Source organism: Pempheris klunzingeri, chromosome 14, assembly GCF_042242105.1.
Source record: "Pempheris klunzingeri isolate RE-2024b chromosome 14, fPemKlu1.hap1, whole genome shotgun sequence".
Taxonomy (NCBI): domain Eukaryota; kingdom Metazoa; phylum Chordata; class Actinopteri; order Acropomatiformes; family Pempheridae; genus Pempheris; species Pempheris klunzingeri.
The window spans coordinates 1,987,827-2,009,615 of record NC_092025.1 but is presented as its reverse complement, the minus strand read 5'-3'; the positions used below and the strand labels follow the sequence as shown (position 1 = coordinate 2,009,615).

The 21,789-nt window shown below is 41.8% G+C and overlaps 1 protein-coding gene across 2 annotated transcripts in view; it reads right to left on the bottom strand.

Annotated features, from left to right (window-relative positions):
* uvrag (UV radiation resistance associated gene) overlaps positions 1–21,789 on the bottom strand; it is an 81,925-nt gene that overhangs the window by 35,636 nt on the left and 24,500 nt on the right. For both annotated transcript variants that reach the window (XM_070843835.1, XM_070843836.1), the window contains exons 9-13: positions 18,956–19,040; positions 16,042–16,129; positions 15,599–15,659; positions 12,542–12,707; positions 375–450 (exon numbers count right to left, since the gene is read on the bottom strand). In XM_070843835.1, the coding sequence (XP_070699936.1) occupies positions 375–450; positions 12,542–12,707; positions 15,599–15,659; positions 16,042–16,129; positions 18,956–19,040 (476 nt within the window). The remainder of the gene's footprint in view (positions 1–374; positions 451–12,541; positions 12,708–15,598; positions 15,660–16,041; positions 16,130–18,955; positions 19,041–21,789) is intronic.

Genomic DNA, 21,789 nt, shown 5'->3' with positions numbered 1-21,789 from the left:
ACTGGCATGACTAAAAACACATCAGCACTAGGCGACACATTACGATGAACACGGGCACTGTAACAGTGCAAACATCATCCTACTGAAAGCATGTATACCTGTGTGTGCACAACAGGTTCCTATGCACTGAGTAAGAGAGGCAGCAAATTAATGCAAGAAGCAAGAGAAACACTTTAGGATGGCCGATATACAGTATTAACTTTAAACAACTGACTGTTGTTTCACCACCACAGTGCCTTAATCAGAGAATATCCAGGTTCAAAAACGTTTCGACTTGAGACTTAGTAATGTAATTAATAAATGTTCTTTTCTCAGACGTTTACATTGACACATTACAAGCAAACATTAGTGCACTATATGTGCGTGTAGATTACCTGGGCAATATTCTTGTTGAGTAAGTAGACACCATATTCAAAATGAAACCGCTCTCCTCTGGGGTACAAAGGAAATCTGTGAAAGAAGAAGAAACAACGCGTTACACAGGAACAGGTGATTTACTCCATTTGATTCATCAGACTTTAGAAACAAACGTGCTCAGGCTCTCCAAACACACAACTAAGCACAGTCAAGCTTACAACAACATTATATCCATACTGTGTATCGCAATATGTGGTCTATCCATGAGAAAATGTCAATAAAGAACGGTGGGATTAAAGGGGGCTTCCATTCTCATTTATTCATTTTACTTTGAGGGATTCAGACTACTGTTGCTCTGCGGCTCTGCAACAGGCAATTGATTCTTCCTGTCAGTCAAAGTGGCTGTTCATGTAGCCAGCAGTGTTTACAGTCAGTAACACTTGCAAATGGTTGAGGAAGCTGGATCTGCGTCTATGATCCCACCCCACACACGCCACCTCCGTACCTTGTTAAACCTAAATATCAAACAGGAGCGGAGGCGTCCAAACAGCCTGCCCATGTGCCTCTGAATGGGAACAAAGAACTTTCCCTTTCAGCATGGTGGGAAAGTCCCATCAGTGCCAGTCAGATGTCTCACTTAGGACTACACAGGCAGTGGTCATGAAGGATGGGGAGGATAGCCCTAGGTAATGGGGTAGGGTAAAGTGGGCTGTATGCTGACATCCAGAGTGGTAAAATTCTCCTTACTAGGACTTAAAGACACATTTATCCCTTCCTGTCACTATGTGCTCATGTCTGCCCATCTCTCACTGAGGCAGACAGAGTATTTTGGCAAACCACTTCCATGAATTGAGCAGAGCTTTGGTCTGAAAGAACACACACAACACACTCCTGTTTGCATCAAAACACTTGTGGCGACCTTTGTTATCTGCATTCATATCTTAACCCTGTCTAAACTTTATCTCTAAATGCTTCACCTTAACCTTCAGAGTAATCCCACTATTAACCTCTCACCCAAACAGCCAACAGTGCTCTTCCAGAAGTGGGAGGAAAATCTTTCTCTCACTGCTCATTTCTGCACATGAAATTGACATCTGGTCTTTGTAAAAACAAAAATCCAAAAACACACACGTGAGATGTGTGCAGTTAGCATATAAACAGCTGTTCCTTTTTTGTTGCAATAGTTGTTGCTGCCAATGTCGAAGGGAAATATTATTGTAAAGATAAGTCTTTCAATCTGAAAACGAATTAATAAAGCTAGTGTTATTGTCTGAGGCCATATGGGGGAGGCCCACGTCAAAACAACAGCACAGAAATGTGTTTGGAGCAGCAGTTTGATGCATGTCAGTGTGTCGGTGTACTGTAGGTGTGCATACAAGGGTATTCTGATTGGCTGTGTTATCATAAAGACAATGTGATTACTAATAGAAAAAACAAAATTAATAATGTAGGCTCTTCAATGGGAGCCTCAAAACAGACTCAAAATGTGGCACAAACACTTCTAAAGGGTTTTTAAAAAGTGACTAATATACCATCCCATGAGATAAGACAGTGCTGCCAGAAGCAGCTGATGTATTCTGATGTGTGAGTCCCGTACAGTATGTGCAGGCATGTGTTGAATGCTTTGCACATGGGTGTATGTGCATGATGAGTATGCACTGGTGAGTATGAGCATCCGGCTTACTCTGTGTGTGTGTGTGTGTGTGTGTGTGTGTGTGTGTGTGTGTGTGTGTGTGTGTGTGTGTGTGTGTGTGTGTGTGTGTGTGTGTGTGTGTGTGTGTGTGTGTGTGTGTGTGTGTGTGTACCCCGGGGACTGGGTCATGCTCTTTTGTTAATCCTGTGTGAGAGCAGATATGGTGCTCTTCAGCGCCTCTTACTATGACCTGTAGGTGCCTGAGGCAATGGGAGAATAAAGCAGAAAATACAGCGTTGGCACTTCACTGGCCTCCACTGTCAACTTAGATCACGTTAACAGCGCTGTAACCCTGCAGGTTAATGTATTGATTCAGACGACCCTGTGGTATTTTGAAGGTTAGATTTAATTCAGATGCTATTAGAGACAAATCTGATGACATTTATGTTTCAGCATTTCAGCTGTAAAAGCATTTTCTCTTAATAACATGAACACGTCCAAGGATTTTCATCATGACATCTTTATTTCTTTTATTTGGCTCCACTTCATTTCTTGCAAGTTTTGCTTTCTCCTGCTCATATTGGAGTCTGTTGGGAGATTTCAGAAAATATTTTGACCTAATGCTCATTGTAAACACCTCCTCACTCACACATTACACTGCAACTCTGGGAAGTTAAAGAAGTAAACCCTTAACAGATGGAGATCCTCCTAGCCACAGAAATTCTCTCACTCTGCAGCCTGAGGGCCACACAGCGGCCCACTTTTTGGTCCTCCATATCCCCAACATGCAGCCTGGGCCCAAGGGAGAAAGTGACATGCCACAGGTCATATCTCAGCAATAGGAAATAACTACCAGAGAGGGGAAGAAAAACAAAAAAGGCATTCCCCTCGCATCGCTGGCATTTCCAATATCACTTCCCCACATACAGATAGGATTTGTTTGCTGATGAACACCCGTGTGAAGGAAAACAGAGCCACTTCCAACACACACACGCAAACACATGAACACACACAGGCTCCGTCACAGCAAAGTGATTAATGACCGCTGTCCACTGTGTCTGAAATCACACTGGAGAGACTCCGGTTCACCAAACCCCAGGAATTCCTCCCGGGGACGTCCAGTAAAGTTAAATATATCATTACACAGCAGCGGGGAGGATCGAGGGAGGAAGTCTGAGGACAGAGGGAAGGGAGGAGGCACCAAAAGAGTATGTGATTCAGTTAGCACATTTTATTATTTTATATTCTATCTAATCTGACCAGCTTTGTCCCACTGAGATTGTGACTTATCAAAAGAGACCATAACAAGAAAGTGCTCAAAGCAAGAATAAAAGAAGTAGACAAAAAAACAATGAAAAAAGTCAATATATGAAGTCACATGAATTAAACATAAAGCAACTGCTAATAATTTATTTTGCAGTCCTAAAAAGTCCCTTTTTTCCAGTTTTTATCTAACTCAGTTCTGAGCTACGAACAGACATCAGGTCTGCTACAGCAGTAGAAGTGTATGAGGTGCATGTCTGGGAGAGACATAAGGAAGGACAGGGAGACAGAATGCCATTTTAAATCACTTAGCCAGCGGCTGCAGCATAACTGAAGCTATCCTCTACACTAAACAGGATGAAATAAATTACAGTCCTGTAGAAATATGTTGGCTAAAATCAGTCTGTCTGTCAATCAGGATGAAGGGCCCAGAATAAACAGACGCAAACCAGAAAGATTCCCTCACAGGCTGGAGGAGTACTGCTCCTAGCACTAATTGTGCTCCCACACTGGCTCGCACTGTAAGAATTCGTTTGTGTTTTTTTAAATGAGGTTGTGCTTTTTTCACCTCTTGCACCTCGCGCACAATGCCGTTGGTTCTTTTGTTTAATTTTGTTGTACAAATAAATCAAATCAAATCATCTTTATCTCAGCAGTCCTCCTCAGATTTCTTCACTTTCCTTAATCAAGCCGTTTCTTCCATCAGCACATCCCTCTCCTGCTCCCCTCAGTGGCAGCTCTGTTGAAGGGTCATGTCCGCCACACTAACACAGCAAACTGAATATGACAGGCACCGTAATCAACAAACCCACTCACTTTAGCGTCCATTTAAAAGACTGATTACTGAAACATGAAATCTGCTTTCATTTAGCTAATATTCAACTGTGCGCACTGGACAAAAAGATGAAAAAGAAATGACAGTGAGTTGAGAGCAGAAGTAAATCTGTCACTTTTCCCCTCCCTCTCGTAAAAAATGCCCCTCTCTTTTCTTCTCATCTACCCCTCAGAGCAATCTCACCACAGGATAGTTAACGTGCAATTGCCGGCTCTGTGTGTAGACACAAAAATATGTAATTAATAAGTGTGGAGCCATGACATTGTAAAAAGAATGCTGCATCCCACAGGAAAGTCCCCTGTCTTTATGAGTGAGAACATATATATATATGCCCTTGGCCTGCCAGCTCTTTAACAGCAGGGTCGACACACAGACAACCTCAAAATATAAAAGGAAGGACTCTTGTTAAAAGGAGGAAACAACCAATAAACATACAGCTACAATGATGAGATGAAATAATAGGACCTTTTTTTGCTTTCTTCCTGTCTATTTCTTATTCTAAAACACTACTTGCCCTTTTCCTTTATTCCCGTCGAGGGATCTTTTAATAGCAGGATGAGTTGTAATTCTTTCATCTTCGAGTGATCGACCACCACGGCTGTCTACACTGTCTGCCTGGACCGCAGTTGGGGGCCCCCCAGCAGGTGTCAGCAGCACATGATGTCTTTTATAGCCTCCGGTTAAATGGCCACATTTGTGGGCTGTTTGTGCAAAGAGAAAAGGTGAGCTTACTACAGCCCACAGACTCTCGTTAAAGCTTTGTGTATGGATTTTTCTTTGTACATACAACTCATTTCAAACTGACACTGGTTTGTGGAGTTTGACAACAATGAGAGAGCCAACCTGGAGGGCACTGAGTCCATCTGAACTCTGTTTTTTTTGTGTTAAACTCCATAAGAGAACAAAGGCCACAAGGTCATTAGGTGCTTCTTGTACAAGAGTATTTAAGCATGTTGTAGTATATTGGACTCCTCTCTCTCTTCCCTCTTGGGTCCATTATATTACACGTAGGAGTATAAAAGGAGGACACAGCTATGCAGGTGGGTGGTCGTGCTCAGCTTTATCATGGTTCATGAGAATACGGTGGGAAGAGTCCTAGTGACTGGCTGACCTGCTGTAATATATACACAGGCTGAGGTCTGCACATGTGTTGGCTTGCCTGTTTAGACATCCTAATTAATACTCCAAATGTGCAGAACAACAGTTCTGGCTCAGATGTTGGACACAAGGCTTGGCCAGTGCTTACACCCCTGCTTTAATGGTGGGGGTGGGGTGGGGTGGGGGGGTGCTTGTGAGTTTCACAATGTCTTTAATGTGCAATTTCAGACAGCATGGGACCATAAATCATCTGGGCCTGCTTTTTTTAAAAAAACACCTGCCTTGCAACTGTCAAGGCTCTAATGGCAGTGGTTACTATATAAATCACAGCGAGCTGTAATTTTCAATATCTGAGAAATCATTACACTGAGCATCTGTCAGTGAATGCTGTTTTAATGACCACTGCTGCACTTAAGACCCCAGTATAACCATTTCGCCATCTTCGTCTATGCTGTTAAAACACCTCCTGAGTGATGTGGCGGTTCCTCGCTCTGTCGTGCTGGGTTTTCATCACGGCTCTTAAGAATATCCAGGAGTCCACTGACCCTCGCTCCCAACCCCTGCACTCTCATTTTTATTTTCCTTTCCTTTTGTTTTCTTCCGTTGTTTTAATCACAAGGAGAGGGGGAGGAGGGGCTCAATCTGAGCAGCACCCTACACAGTATGCACTAGCCGAAAACTTAAGCCAAAGTAGATCATCACTTCATTCCAAATGCAACTTTAAAAGAAATGTTGTGCAATCTGACCCTGAATCAAAAGATCACAACACCTATATAGGATTAATAATACAACACCATGGCAGTCTCAGGTCAACACCAATTTTCATGATCATAGCTGTGCTAACAAGACTGAGAGTCTACAGCCATGCTAGCTGCTCAGTGAGACTCAGTGAGACTGACATCTGACTGACTGACTATCTTAGTTTAGCATGTTAGCATGCTGACATTTGCTAATTGGCAAATAAACACAAAACACTGCTATGGCTAAAGATAATGTCATTTGTTTTGCAGGTATTTAGTTACAAAGTGAAGGACTGGACCAATTAAAATCTGACGATGGCACTAAATGACAAGTTCAAGAAATCACCAAAGTTACTACAATTCAACCCGAGTGGGGCGTGAATGGTTGTGTACAAAATCTGATGGCAATCAGTCTGATAGCTTTGAGACATTTCACTTTAAACAACAAATGTCAACCTCATGGTGGAGCTACTGGTAAGCAGAGGGATCACCAAAGTCAATAGGGTTAATCCTCTGGGCCCCATTAATGTCTGTATAACACTCCATCTAATAGTTGTGGAGATATCTGGACAAAGTGGTGGACGTATCAACCTGCCAACCAACTACTGGCTAAAAAGAGAGCAAGAACTGACAGTGATGTAAACACGGCTAAAAGATTCTTTTTTTCTCTCCATCTATGAACAAGAAAACAATACGATAGAAGTTCTCAGCTAGCTGGGCCACTCCCTTCAACCTACAGCATACCTCAGAAAGCCATTCAGCACAGATGCTTCTTGTTATCTTTTTAATGAAGTATGGACAAAGACTGCCCGAATAGGCTGCGCAACAGCAGGGCTCCAAGATGAAGGGCTGCTTATGCATCTAACCTGCCAACCTCGAAGAGATTCCTTAACTTCTTCAGAGCTATTATAAACACACCATTCCTGCTATTGTCCTTGAGTGATTTAGCAGGAAACCTCAAAGGACAAGTAAACAGTCTGTCCAGTCCCAGTGTACCTTTGTAGTTGACATCCAGACCTAAATAATGAGCTATTTGTTGGAATTTGATTCAAGCTCTCTGGCTCCCAAGGTAATCACCTCCTCCTTTATCTCCATGAAGAAAACAGTAACCACGACCCAACATGTGGATATCACACCACATAAGAAACACCATTTATTCTATAGATCTTTCAGTGGAATGTGTAACTTTTTAAAATTGAATTTATCTTTATTTTAAGAGTGTGATGAAACAATGAAGGCAACACATTTAAAAGGAGGAGAATGTTGATAAGGTGCCAAAATGCAATCGCACAGATCTACATGTAACATGTATACATTGCAACATATATACACACTTCAAACTCTGTTTTGAAAAGTGCTGTATGAATAAAGTTTTACTTTTTTACGTTTTTTTTTTACTTGGTTTTATAGATACCTACTCGGCATAAGACAGAAAGAGTGTCTAAGCATGTAAACTTGGGTGAACTAACCCTTTAACTTTTGGTACTTAATCACCATAAATAGAAGAATAGAACTGAAAAGCTTGACTTTCGTGTGCATGTACACCTTCCTGTTCTTTTCAGCAGGATGTTTAACCAGCCCTGCAGCCTCACTCTGCTTCCCCCTGCCATTGCTGTGAAGGACAGAGTAGTCTGGGTGCAGGACCCCCTCTCCTGAGCACATGGTCCATGTTAAGAGACATGAAACTGCTGAAGCCCCGGAACAATAACCTCTTTTCTTGAACCTCACAGGTTGCTCTCATCTTATGCTGGCCTCCATCCCTGGCATACACATTCACTAGCTCCACCAACAGTTTATTTTGTGTTTGAACCAAGCCATAATGTGTAAATCCCACTTACATCCATTTTTCCTTTAGTGGACGATAAATTAAAAAAAAAAAAAAAAAAAACCCAACAAGATTTGCCTCAGTACTTTGGGCGAACCACTATATGAGGCAGTGCTTGCTTTTTAATGGCTGGGCTCTGGTCTCAATCAGACACTAGACATCTGGATTGCATCTCCCTAGTTCTCCCCCAAGCAATCAGAAACACTGGAACTGGGCTCTCCACAGGACAAAATGTGGGCTCAACATGTCGTTAGAGTCCACTGATTTCAGAGAAGGTCTCTGACAGCGAGGATGATGATGTTGTGATCCCAAAACGCCAAGTCATAGACGGTGCCAAACAGATCAGCCATATCCAGACTTTACTGTCAAGCAGTCTTACAGGGCCAGTTCAAACTCTGGCCTACGCCAAAGTGCTGGAGGGTAACACAGTTCAGATCAACACATGCCATGACTGCTTTTCCTGTGGCTACACACTATGAAATAAGGCAGCTATTACATTACCCTGAAGTGGAAAGGAATAAAGTGATATTAGCCAAAATCAAATCTGAAATATATTCAAAATATGGGACATATAGTTTTCAGTTTTTCTTGCTTAACTACACTCAGGGCTCTGAGAAATAAGGGTAGGCAGCTACTGAAATCTGGATCCACGCTGAACACTGCTGCAGAAAGAGGATGCTGAGTCTTACTTAACCCTTGTATGGTGTTCGGGTTTGTGGACCCAATTTCATCCGCTTTCATGTTCTTTATCAAAAGAAAAATGATACGATTCATAATTTTTTCAAACTCAGACTCATCAATATGAGCCAAGGCCAATGAGTGTGAGTTTGTATCATTTTGCTCTTGATAAAAAAAATGAAAACGGGTCCCATAGACCCGAACACCATACAAGGGTTAAAGGATGCATGGATCATCTCAAAAGACCATAAAGATTCATCACATTGCAAATGCGGGGTTAGGACAATTACCATTTAACAGGGGCCTACAGTGCAACATGCAGCTACAACAACATAAGGTTCCTATGTGCGCTCCATTATAATTGTGCCTGCTAATCCAACCACGCTCTGAGAAACTGATCCCATGCCACCTCACTTATCACCATTGGCTGCCTCTTTCCGACACTTTAATCACCCATTTTTGTACACTTTTAGAGCTCAGCTAGTTGCTTTCCATCTCCCCACACATCATTTTGCTGTGTGTCTGCAGCCCGCTGGGACCTTGGGGTCATAAACGTGTGTGTGTGGGGGATGCGGGGTGGAAGTTTGCTGGTAGGTTTGGTCTCACTCAGGGACACCTAAGGGTGATGCTTGACTGTCGTGTCCACTCAGCTTACAAGTTTATTTTTTGTTGCTCAGTGCTGGTGTAAATATCCTGCATAGTGGGACTGGAACTGGGTAAAGCGACTCCCAGTGAGCCTCTCCAGCTGTGGTCATGACGTAGTTACCCAGACAGAGAGATGGTCGCTCAATCACTGTGCTGTCTGATAACTTTAACGGACATTCTTTCTGCCAGCTGGTTGTCTTCTTAAATATGACACACATAGATGTGAAAGTGTCAGTGCTTATTTACACATTATTCCCATGTGTCTCCACCGAGGAAGAGCAGTCACTGGACTGAGAGCCCAGCACAAAGCCATACTGGTAAACACAGGAATTCTTTATACCTACAGTTTTACACCCACAGATGGCAAATGTCTGCCATGTTGCTCTATGAGCAGCTAAACACTGAACAAATGAAATTGTGTGAACAGAAACAAAAGAATGGTGAGGCTATGCAGTGCTTTTATAATGACCTGATTTAACATCCCCATGTGGTCTGCATGTCTTCTCCTACCAATTTAAATAATTTGCTATAATGAGCCTACTCCAGGTTTCAATCGACCCCTAACTCGCTCCTTTACAGCCACCTGAAAAACACAGCAGACTGCTCACCATATTTCACACATACAGAGGCCCATGAGTGCTTCCAAAATGCCCATATTAGTTAAGACCACAAATTATAAACAGTCCATAGAAAATGAGCAAAACTTCTTCACATAAAAAGTCATTAAAAATAAAAAACAACAAGAAAAGGGACTGAAATATTCTGCGGTTATCAACCAAGGTCATGTAAAGTAAAGAAGAGTAAAGAGCTGACGAGTGCAAGCATAACTCAGGACTTTCATCTGTGTTCTCCTCCAACTCTAAGGGAGCAATTATATTCACCCACATCCATGGCTACACTGCTGTTTATAGCATAATCTTCCTAATCACTCTCCCTCTCAGTCTTGAGGGGGGGGTCTTGCATGTGTGGAATGTCAATATGCAAGTAAGATGCATACCTGGGCATGTGTGTCCCAAGCGTGCAATTACCTGTTATAACGCAGTGGGGTTTTTCTTGTGACTTGATGCATAGTTACAAGACCATAACATAGACAAATAATAATTTCATTACATTGGCCCTTGCAGTAATTACAGTGCCTGTACAACTCGTGACTTACCCAAATGGCCCTGACACAGCCCCAGGTGAGCGTGGATTGAGTTTATCACTTGCGTCTGTCTATGGCAACAATTCAATCATGAATAGTTCTTGACTCAACAAAAAGAATAGAATGCTGTGATGATAGGAAACAAAGTGGTTACGGCCTTAGAGTGTGATAGAGACACTGGCACTAAATGGGCACTCTGTGATTCACAGTCTCAGTAGAGCTTCATCGTGGATTCTCTGAACAACTGAGTAAAGGTGAATTTGTTAACATGGGCAAAACATCACAGCTTTTCATAGTATTTCATATTTTGATCTGTAACTGAATCCAGAAGTCAAGCCTCACAAGTCAACATGTCAAGGGTGACGGGTTCAGTGACTTTCAAGGACCTCATGATCATTTCCCCTTCAAACATTTAAATCAGAAATAAAAGAAAGAACTGGGCACTGCACCTAATTATATTAACGAGTGAAGGTCGGGTAGGCAAGCATGGTTGTGGGTGACAAAGCACTTTCCAAATAATGCACAGTGCATGAGAGCACATTGGATGCCCTTGATATTTTATCCGATCCAAATCCTCTTGGAATTGATCCGTTTTTGCTTAAAGACCACCAGCTAATGGAAGACAAGACACTGTTGTACGATGCAGCTGAGGGGTGTGGTAAGGACAAATACGATCCATGCAGTTGTTACTGCAGTCACTATTACTTATCCAAGTCCAAGAAGACAGACACTCTGACCAAGACATGTAGCTGAATAATGGACAGTTGGTGTATCAGGTCACACGTGTCTGTCACTATCTCTGCCAACATATGAACAAACACACACTCTCACACAGAGATGTCCAGCCCCCTCGGAGGTGGTAGATTTACTTTTTTTTTTTTTTTTTTTTTTTTTTTTTTTTTTTAAATCGAGAAGTTACTCAGTAGATGGTAAGATCAATCTGTGTTCTTAAAAATATGCACTTCATACATGTCGGTGGACATTATTATTATTTTTGGACAGCTTTCTATTATAGTTTTTGAGAGGTCTTGACAATCTTAAGGTGCATTCTGAAGGTTTCTGGACTACTTTAGCAATTTACAACCAGCATAAAAAAGCAGAGGATGTGGATCAAGATGCTCAGATTAGTAAAGCATTATAAGCCTCTCTAGAGCTAAGTTACAAATATACATATATGGTACTACTCTGTATTGATCACCTGGAATCCTAAATATAGGGCCTAGAGAATGACGAGGCATTTGATGTGGCTCTTATGGTCTGAAAGATTACTAAAAGTGTTATAAACTTGGTGGAACTAAAAGAACAGTGTGATCATTAAGGGGTGATAATGACCTAAAATAAGCATTCGACAAGTATTCTAGGTCTTTTTATTAACAACGTTAATCACTTAACAAATGTGAAACACTTTTTGAATCTTGACTGCTGCAGCTGGAAATTGGCACAAGCTGAAATTAGTCATTAATGTCCCTCTCATTTAACAGTCATTCTTTTCCTGCGAGTATTCAAATTAGGTCCAACATTTTGCACAGTAGCTGCTCTGGAGGCTAAAAGCAAGACTTTTTTGTGAAAACAACAATGTCTTTTCAACAGGTACATATTAAATTGAAAAAAATTGTGTATCAAAAGTGTATTTCTGCCATAGGCTGCGCGTTTCAGCAATAAAGCTGAAAAAACAATAACAAAGTTATCCGGATGCGGCAATGCAGCAGCCGCAGCCGCTTTCGAACTTCACTACAGTTTTGTTTTAATAGTTTTTTGGATAAAAGGACACGTGAAAGCTGTGGTCTCACGCCTCTAGTTTCTCCTTGTGTTTCTTGTGTTTTCTCTTCCCTGGTATCTAATGTTCTTGTTTCTCTCTGTGTATCTCGGTTTCTGTCTGAAGTGGGTGCGGTGCTTCATTCATCTACACTTAAAACCTGTATGCAGTCAGAAGACTGTGAAATAAAGATAAAAATAAATACATTTGCACGTTAGATGCCATATGCTGTGGAGGTGTTAAGTTTTTAGTGCATATGAGAAATAATTGCCTTCTAAGCCGATATCTGATTTTAGAGGCCTTGATGGTTTTGAAACTGCTGCTTTGACTATGGCCTGGGTTTTGTCATTATTTCTGTAAGTACATAGGAGAAATCTGCCTTTCAGGCTGGCAGGTGGTTTTGATGGCCTTGATGGTTTATTGCAAATCTGTATTCAAAGTTGAAAAGTTGCTTTTAAACAACAGTAAACAATATAATTCGTGTTGATTCCACATCAACTCAGTGACTTTGCATGTAAAAAAGCCATTGATACAAGCGTCAGCATTAAGAAGAGTTAGCCTACTTACTCTCTCTCCTTCTCAGTGAGTCTGTCAGTGATGGTGTCCTTGATGGAGGAGCGAGAACCCTTGTGGATCACCGGATACCTAAGAGGGACCTGCAGGAAGCACGAGATCATCAAGACCAGGTGCGATGTGTAACCCAGGGCGACTGCCACGCTCCCATCATCCTTTGCTACAGGACACAAAGTAAAAAGAGATTCCATTAATCACACATTAGAAAGAGTTCTGTTGAACAGACGGGAGATGTTGTTAATCCATCAATGGGCTTTTAAGGTGATCTGCATAAACACACCAGAGTCTCTACGCCTAAAATCTAATGCAAATTTAATTCAAAACAGATGCATCTCAATCACCCAAAAGTCAGTATTGCATTACATTAAGAATTTCAAAGCATAGAGTCAGCAATATCTTTATTGTTTGGAATGTACTTTCATTACATTGAAAAATAAATTGTTTACATAAATCATGTCCACATCTTGTGAATCCAAACAAAACCATAGAAACATCCAACCAAAGACAGCTTGGTGACCAAGTATTCACAGGAAGAAGAGTAGTTCATTCATGTGGGAATGTGTTTTGAAAATGTGGCTCAGCACACACAGTACCAAATAACACTGGCTGCAATGGGATACCCATTTTCATTCTGATATGTGCTTGAGAAGCAAAAGCATCACGTTTAACTATCCCCTCTGAGCCCAAATAACTTGAAGGCTGGAAAACTGGATGCCTCTGTGAACATTTCAGAGAGGGAAAGACAGAGCAAACCATCTCGCTTTAAGTAACAGAAATGGTTTCAAGACAACACGCTAAGTGGTTTCACATTCTCAAACAGCAGCAGGACACTGCTTGAGGCAAAGACCTAAAATCACTGTGGTTTTTATCTTCATGCTTGGAAATAATGGACTATGGCAATAGAGAATGGTCGACACAGTAATACAGAGAGCCTGCTTTGTATTATTATTATTATTATCATTATCATTACTAAAATAACTGGGGGTGAACACTGGCCTGGCCACTGGTGTTTTTGGATGATGCTACATACTAACAGGAATATTAGGTCAACTCAGTGACATGCAGCTATAAAGGGGCACCTTAGGGTGCAAGAGGAGAGTGCTGATATCTTGTCAGTCTAAGTTGACAAGGAAAGCTTAGTTAAATGTAAAACATTGTAGGTCCTCAGCAGAGTGCCTCCCTGCTCCACTTTGACCCCTGGTGGGATTAGGACTGGGACTAACCCTGACCCTGGTCTCTAATGTGGAACATCCTCCCCTGTAGGCCTTTTTAAAACGGACTTGGACACACATCCAGACAGTTCTAGACTTGATGGTGTTTTCTCTGGGGCAGACCTCACACAAATGAGAGCAAGGGTCAACAATAGGATGAAATGGAGGGGTAAAATGCATGCCTCTCTGTCTGTCCTTACTGACTTTTTGCACTTGTCTGTTTAAAATGGTCATGGCGGTTATGTTAGAGTGTGAGTATTAATGGCTACGTGAGAGCTCTTCTCTACATTTCACAAACCACAAGCCACCTGACCACGAGGGAAAGGGTAGTTAGCAGTGAATGCTTTATGATGTTTTCTGTTAGGCCTTCGGTCCTCTGCCACAGCACATGCTCAGTGGTTTACTCACTGCTAGGTGTCCACCTATGCAGGACTGGGAGGCAGAAGCAGACACAGGCCTCCACCTTATGGGAACAAGTGATTGCTGCAAACACAAATGGGCTGGCTGTCACTACTGCGCACGTCTCTGCGCTCTTAAGAGATGTGAACAGGTGGGGTGTGACAGCAGGGAGCGGAGGAGATTGGAGTGGTATTTCTGAATTATGGGTTCAGAGGCCTGCTGGGTCTCACCAGCTGTGAGGAAGGGGAGCTGGAGAATGTTGAGTGGACAGTGGCCAGTGTGTTCTCACTGTTAGACAAATGCTGCAGACCAAAGTTAACCATTCATTACCCATTCAGTCCAGGCCCTCTTCAATTCATCTGAGCTATTGCCAGGTCATGAAGTCATCAAGTTTCTCTTGCTGTGACAGCAAATCCCATTTATCACAACACATACGGCGTGACCCTTACTCTAACCTACCACACCAACATGATAACAAGGGCTTTGTGCCTGAGACTGCCTGCTGACAAAACTTTTTTTCGGTGTTGTATTGCCTAATACTGTGTCTTTGATATTAAATCATGTGGTTTTGTGACTGTGTCTCATTGGGGTGGCAGAACCAGACACAAAAGCATCATGAGAAAAGACTTTCTAAGACTGTGGTAGTGCTGAACAACTTCTCCATCTACAGCCAACAAGAAGTCAGAGAGGCTCAAAAAGTGTTCAACAGAAGGATGCAAACCAGCCTAGTTCCTAATCGCTCTGCTCTCTCTGCCTGGCTCCCAACTTTTTATTTTCTTAAAGAGTCCAATTCTTTCTTCTTTATCTTATTTAGTGGGATCAGTGTGGCACTATGCATATTTTTTTTAAATTAATTATTGTGTCTCTCTTTTTACTGTATGGACGACAAATGAACTGATGCAAACTATGTCAAGAAGAGAAAAACATAACATAAATGCACCCAGGAAGGTTTGTGTGCATGTGTGTCTGTTCATTTGAACTCAAAGACTGTCTTTGCAGCAGGGACATGATTATGCTCTCAACAATAATGTGCTCAATCATTGTCAACAGTATAGAGGAAAGAGGACTAGTCAGAGGAAAGAGGAATGTCACTGGCAGTAAAAGTACTGACTCCATAATGATGATACAATTATGTCATTATGTATTTTTCGCATTAAAAGGACATACCTGTAATTATGAAATTGTCATTTTTGCATGTTAATGACTGTAATATCTTAGCATAGTAATGCCAGCTTGCCATCTACAGATGCCAAAGTTATGATATCATAGATTCTCTATCTATGTGAACATCGCCTTTAAATTGTAAAATGTTAAATTGCTTTGCTTCAAACATCTACATTCAACTACATGCATTAGAGCTACAACAAAACATTTGTTCAGCACACCTTCTTTCAACTTATCTTTCTGAAACCCTGAAACACACAAGCCAGCACATTATTACCTTGAAAGTCTTCGGAGTTCGGCAGCTTCACCCCGCAGATGACATAATCTGACTGATTGGCCTGTGGATTTCAACAAGACGTTTTATCTTTAAGACAACAGAAACAGACCTAGACAGGATGAAAACCTGCGTAGGATGAAACACCAGCTTTGCTACTGACAGAGGACAGAATCGTCCCATTATTGTCTAGTGGTGTCAGGATCAGAAAACATCTAGTTCCTATGCCTAATGTTTTCAACAGAAAGGTGATTATCTTCTAAAATTGCAGTGGAAATAACATTCATTAGACATTACTTTGGAATGAAAAGGGAGAACTGTTGCACACATAACTATCTGAACCATTTCTGCTTTTATCAAAGCCTTGGGCTTGTAACCAGATAATTCTTTGCAGTTGCCTTGTCAACAATGTGCAGTGCAGCAGTGTAGCATCAGGTCCCACTCACCACATCAATGGGGTAGATGTAGGAAAGCTCAGAGAGGAGCTGACGACAGCGGAAGGTGAGCTGGGCGTTGGACTTGAGGAACTGCTCTCTGGGGAGACAGAACCAGACACAAGGACGACACAATTAGTAAACAGCTGGCAGAGGGAGACAAAGGCTGCCGTTAAGCGTGGTGGACACATGGAGTGGTAAGGCAAAGGAGGGACAGAGAAAGAGCAGAGATGTGATCAGAAGGGAAGGACTGTAGCTTCAAAAGATAGGAGCAAAGTGGAAGGGAGCGGTGGAAATTATCCTGGCTGTATACTGCTCCACGGGGACCCGCTGTGAGGCATAAAGGTAATTTAAGTTAGGGAAAATATAAAAGATTCATGACGAACAAAGAGGAGAGTTTATTTGTCCAGCATAATGATGCGTGATAGCATCGTAACGTTGGTCGGAGGAAAAGCTTGGGCCAATCTGCTTTTGTCTAGGCCTTGTATGCATCAGAGCTAAGTGACTCATTGGTGAGTCATCTGCAGTTTAACTATGAAAACTGTAGAAGTCTTTTCCTTACTGTTACAAGTACCTGGTATGGCAACACTGTCTGAGAGTGCAGATTTGTTTTTTTCTTGACATTTCCTATACCAATAACAAATGTAAAAAAAATTCTCAACTCAACTCAACATTCCAACTACAATAATATAATATCAGTGAGGGGGCTATGTGGTGAGTGCAGCTGATAAAAGGTTAAAACTGCACTGCAGCGTAAGAGGTGGATTCAAATCAAGTCTAGTAATTCATATATCTATTACATCCCTGCAGCTGAAAATAATAAGCTTTGCATAGAAAAGAGTAAATAAAACATGACACTTCCAGGATCTATGCCCGGTCACTGTGTTCCTGTCCGTGCTCATGTCCAAGTGTGTGTGTGTGTGTGTGTGTGTGTGTGTGTGTGTGTGTGTGTGTGTGCGTGTGCGTGTGCGTGTGCGTGTGCGTGTGCGTGCGTGTGCGTGTGCGTGTGCGTGCGTGTGTCTCGTTGGGTGTCCGCTACATTACTTAGACCACTACTTGTGGCTAATAGCCCATCATTTCATGCAGATGAAAAAGGATTTTGGAGAGAAAATGGTTATTGAATTTGATACACTCTCCAATCCATGCTCCTTGCCTTTCATTTGAATTTCCTATTTCGCTTTGCTTGTGGTTAGCAGTCTCTTATCATTTCCCTTTCCAAGTGTGTGGCTGCTTTGTACAAGTGAGAGAGGAGACAGACTGTTACGCAATGATCCTTTGATCTAACATCACTCATCTGTCCAGCAGCCTTGCTTTATCTAACTGGTTAAGACCAAGGCAAGCACTTTGCTAACACCTTTTCTAAAACTTGCAAATTCATGTTTCTCCCCACTGCCCTTCTTAATATATGCTCACAAACAAAATATGCATTTAACTGGCATAAGTATGCAAATAAACATAATCCTGGCACATAAACAGTGGTTGGGGATGAATTCTGATTCTTTACTTGCGTAAAAGTCCTGTGTAAAAGTATGTAACTTTTATCAGCAGATGTAGTTAAATGAATAGTCCAACATTTTGGGATTTTTTAGCAGCTGGAGAGTTAAATATGAAGCTCAGTGCACCTTTCACATCAGTCCATTAAATGTAATGCAGCAACCAGCAGCACCTTAGATTAGCACAAAGAGTTACCTTCACGCTGGCTCAGTCTGAAGGTAACAAAATCTGCCTACCAGCACCTCTAAAGCTCACTAAATAACACATTCACCGTTTGTGTAATCCAACAAAGATAAAAGTGTAAAAAAATGACAATGCACTATTTGACATCACGTGCATCAATATTTCTTGGCTATGACCATTAACCTCTACTCCGGTTGCCCTGGCAATTGCTCAGAGCCAAGAAACAGTCCGACACAGAATCACTTGTAAAACAGTGAATTGTCGCAGTTAATTAGTGTGTTTTTAGGAATTTGTTACCATTTGACGGAGCCAGGTTTATCTGTTCCCTATGCTAAGCTAACTCGCTGCTAGCCTTATATTTAACGGACAAATACGAAAGCGGTATCAATCTTCTCATCTAACTAAAGTTTGAAAAGTAAAAGTATTCATTCTACTGGATAATAATTCTTAATACTTGTGTATCGACCCACCCATCAACCACTGTTGACCATGGAAGGGGCCTTCTAACACCTCGGAAATCTAAACAGGCAAAGGTACGTAATCTTATATTTTCAAAAGGCACACACTCAACAACTGCACCTACTACAAGTAAAGACAGCCTGACGCCTTTTAACCCCCGCTTTGTGATATAAGCTGTTCAACAGCAGCTGTGAAATATTAAACAAGAATGGGGAAAGTTGAAGAAAGTGTGCATGCTCAGTATAACCTTTCCCTAGCTAAAAGTTAGAAAATAAGTTAAATAAAAAGAGACATTTCCATGAAAAAGATCAACGACACAGACATTTCCAAGGAATGGATGTTAGGCAGATGTACAAGTGTCGGTGTTAATTTCCTGTTTGCTGGGTCTGCTGGGTCTCTTGGCCTCTGTTGGCCTTCCCGGGGCTCTGGTTTACCCTCTGTGACTGCCAGGTACCTCAGACAAACAAAGCTGTATCCAGGGTCGGCACCCGCCACACACGTCTCCCCGCAGGCCAAGGCAAACACAGGCCAATAGACTTTTAGCGCAATGTGCAAACTCTCAGTTGAAAACACATAAATAGGCAGCGCCAGCCGCAAAAACATCCCCTTGTTTTGAAAGAGCATGGTGGGAGGCAGGGCACAGGGTGTAGTCTTATCACACTTCACATTGGGTCACATCACTCAGTGGGCAAATGCCTGGGTAATGTCTAGCTGACGGTGATAAATGCTTTTAAAAAGTGTACTTTCTGTGCAGAAATAAAGCAATAGCTAATTACAGGGTCACACATACCTCTTGGCGGTGCATTCCTTCTGCAGCTTGGTTAAGGATTCTTTCTCCTCCTTCAGACTCTCATGCTGAGCGGAGAACGCTTCCTCTGGCAGAGACAGAAAGAAAGAAAAAAATAAGTAAATGATCAGGTGTGTGAGTTCTGTTCTGCTGCATCTGAACAGCCAGGTGGGTTTGTGTTTGGTTGGCTGCCATCCACTGTTAAACTTAAGCAAGATCAAACAGCTCTTTTGATCAGGCCAAAACCATTTCCTTTTGACACCACATAAAACCAAACAACATGTGTATGCAAATTACAGGATTTGTCAGACTCTGTAAATACAGAGCTGGGCAAATAAATAAAATCAGACAGATAAAGGACAGGGATGCTACAGCTTGTAGAAGTTGTGTAACTGCAATATTGGCGCGCTCACAAAAACTCAGTGTAGCGCATAAAGCGGAAAGAGGCAAAGTATAATTTAGGGTCCTTACAGAATACATCTCTAATTTGAGTTCATACAGCATCACATATGGTGGAATGGAAGACAAATTCAACAGAAATATGACTTATAACTCCACATGATTTCAGTACACAAGACGTTTAAGCATTTCATGCACATTAACACAAAAAACATATATATTAAAACTATCATTTGCAGCAATATTACATATGACCCCCACTGTACATAAATATGCAGACAAAGCAGTTATTCAAAAGAGCCAAACCACATGTTTACTCCATATCTTTCTCCGATATTTTTTCCCCCACACTCCAGAATAAACAGGAGAAAGTGTTTGCTTATTTAGGGCTCCCTCTTTGTTTGAGGCAGAGAAAGGCAAAGGCATGTGCATGTGCCTTGTGGTAATTATTAAAACATTTGGATTGCCGTCCTAATGAAAAGCTCAAGGGTCTAAAAAGGACTGTGAGACCGACCATCAGGTACAACAGCTAAAGGACTGTGGCCGTCGTGTCAGTCCGTGAGGACCAAGAGAGAGCTGGGCCACAAAGCAAAGCTCTTCATGCCAAAAATCACATACTGTATTACTTTATGCTCAGACGGAATATAAACATTGGTAATGAGGTTTCTCCCCAGGGCGGCTCGCCTCACTCTTTGTGACAAGGGAAAGAGCTCGGCCACGTAGGACTGTGGTGTAAAGTCACTGCTCCTCCACAATCGGACGAACCAAGAAAGGTGGCTTGGTCTAATAACAGGATACTTTTCAGGTGCCAAAGTCTGTTTACAGGTCTTGGGGAGTAATAGTGCATAGTTACATTTACACTATTTTGTGGCTCCAGAGGGAGCGGCTCAAAGTCTGATAAATTGCCTGTCGGCGTCGATTGGGGCTGATGATTGAGAATGAAAAAGTGTGGGGGTGAGGAGTTACAAAGAAGTGAGTTTACCAGACGTCTGCAGCCCGCTCCTCATCTCTGCTTGAGGTTCTACCGTGATCGAGTTGCATTGTGGGTAATGCCAGGTGCCAGTGTCAGGTTTTGACAAGGAAAAGCGTGTGCTCTAATTCTGCTGCATTGATTTTGTTTTGTTAATTAAATGTCCATCATGAGGCAGGCAATGTCTTAAAAGTGTAATGCTAAATCAGTTGAGTACTCTTTTAAGGATAATAATATAATTCATGCTGATTCTTCCATCAGTAATTGCTTATTGATTCTAAAAATTGTTTCTAATTTTGGCAACAAGAAAAGAATCCAAAAGTATGTTGAAAGCAGAAACGTTTTTGAGCAATTAAGACAAGTCACACGTGTGATCACAAGACCTGCTTTTTATCACATACTTCCACTCTCATCCATGCTGCTCCAAATGGATATCATAAGGGTAGAAGAGGAGATACCTTGACGGAGGGAGGGAGAGAATAAATGTGCTCACAAGTATCTCCATCAGATTAGCAAGGCAGGCAGATAGTACCAGACAGAGATCAGAACAGGCCTCTGTTCTGAGTGATGACATGAAAACATACTTTAGCGTGGACTGACAGTGTCGACCTGTATTGCACCTCTTGCTTTCATGTAACGCCCAGCTCTTTCATATCTGTCCTATCCATCCATCTTATCGTCCTTTCATCCTCTAACCTGTTCCATTTTCTATCACATACAGGGAAACAGCAGCAAAAACCACGGCCGCATACATGCAGCCGTCTTGCTGTCTGCGTGTTGATACATCGTCTTTCTACTGGTGGTGGGTGTAGGATCCAAAATGTGGCGTGGCAAGTCCCACTTACTGGTGAATCTGATGTTGGAAAATCTGATTCTGACAATAAATCAGTCAAGGAGCTTTTCTGATTTTGGACATGAGACAATGTGCAGTAGGATACTTCTGGCAGCAGACAGCAACAACGCTGGACTAGTTTAAACTTACAGGAAAAACTGACTTCCCATTATTTCCTGCATACAGGTCCTGTTGTATGTAATGCAAAATGTGCAAAAGCTGCTCTCTTGTCAAAATGTATTTTCCCTCTGTAGTACTTTTATTCAGTACCTGATGAAAGTCTTTTAAAGTCTACAAAGAAAACATTTCTTTAACCAAATTGAACAAAATACAACTGATCACTAAAGCCACTGAGAAACGGTCATAAATCACACAGCAAAAGTCTTGGAGAGAAAATCCCACACAGAAAATCTTTAAAAGGTGCATGTACTCTGATTCACATAAAAAACTGTAGAGGATTTTACAGTCCATTAAACAGCAATGTGTCCATGCAGCATTCACCATAGCTGTATAAAATGATGAAAACAAGGGCTATAGTATCGAGTGAGCAGCAGTGCATCTCGTCACCCTAAGGTACCACAACCAAAGAAATAAGCTAAGAAGCACTGTCAAACACTTTCAATACTGTCTTACTAA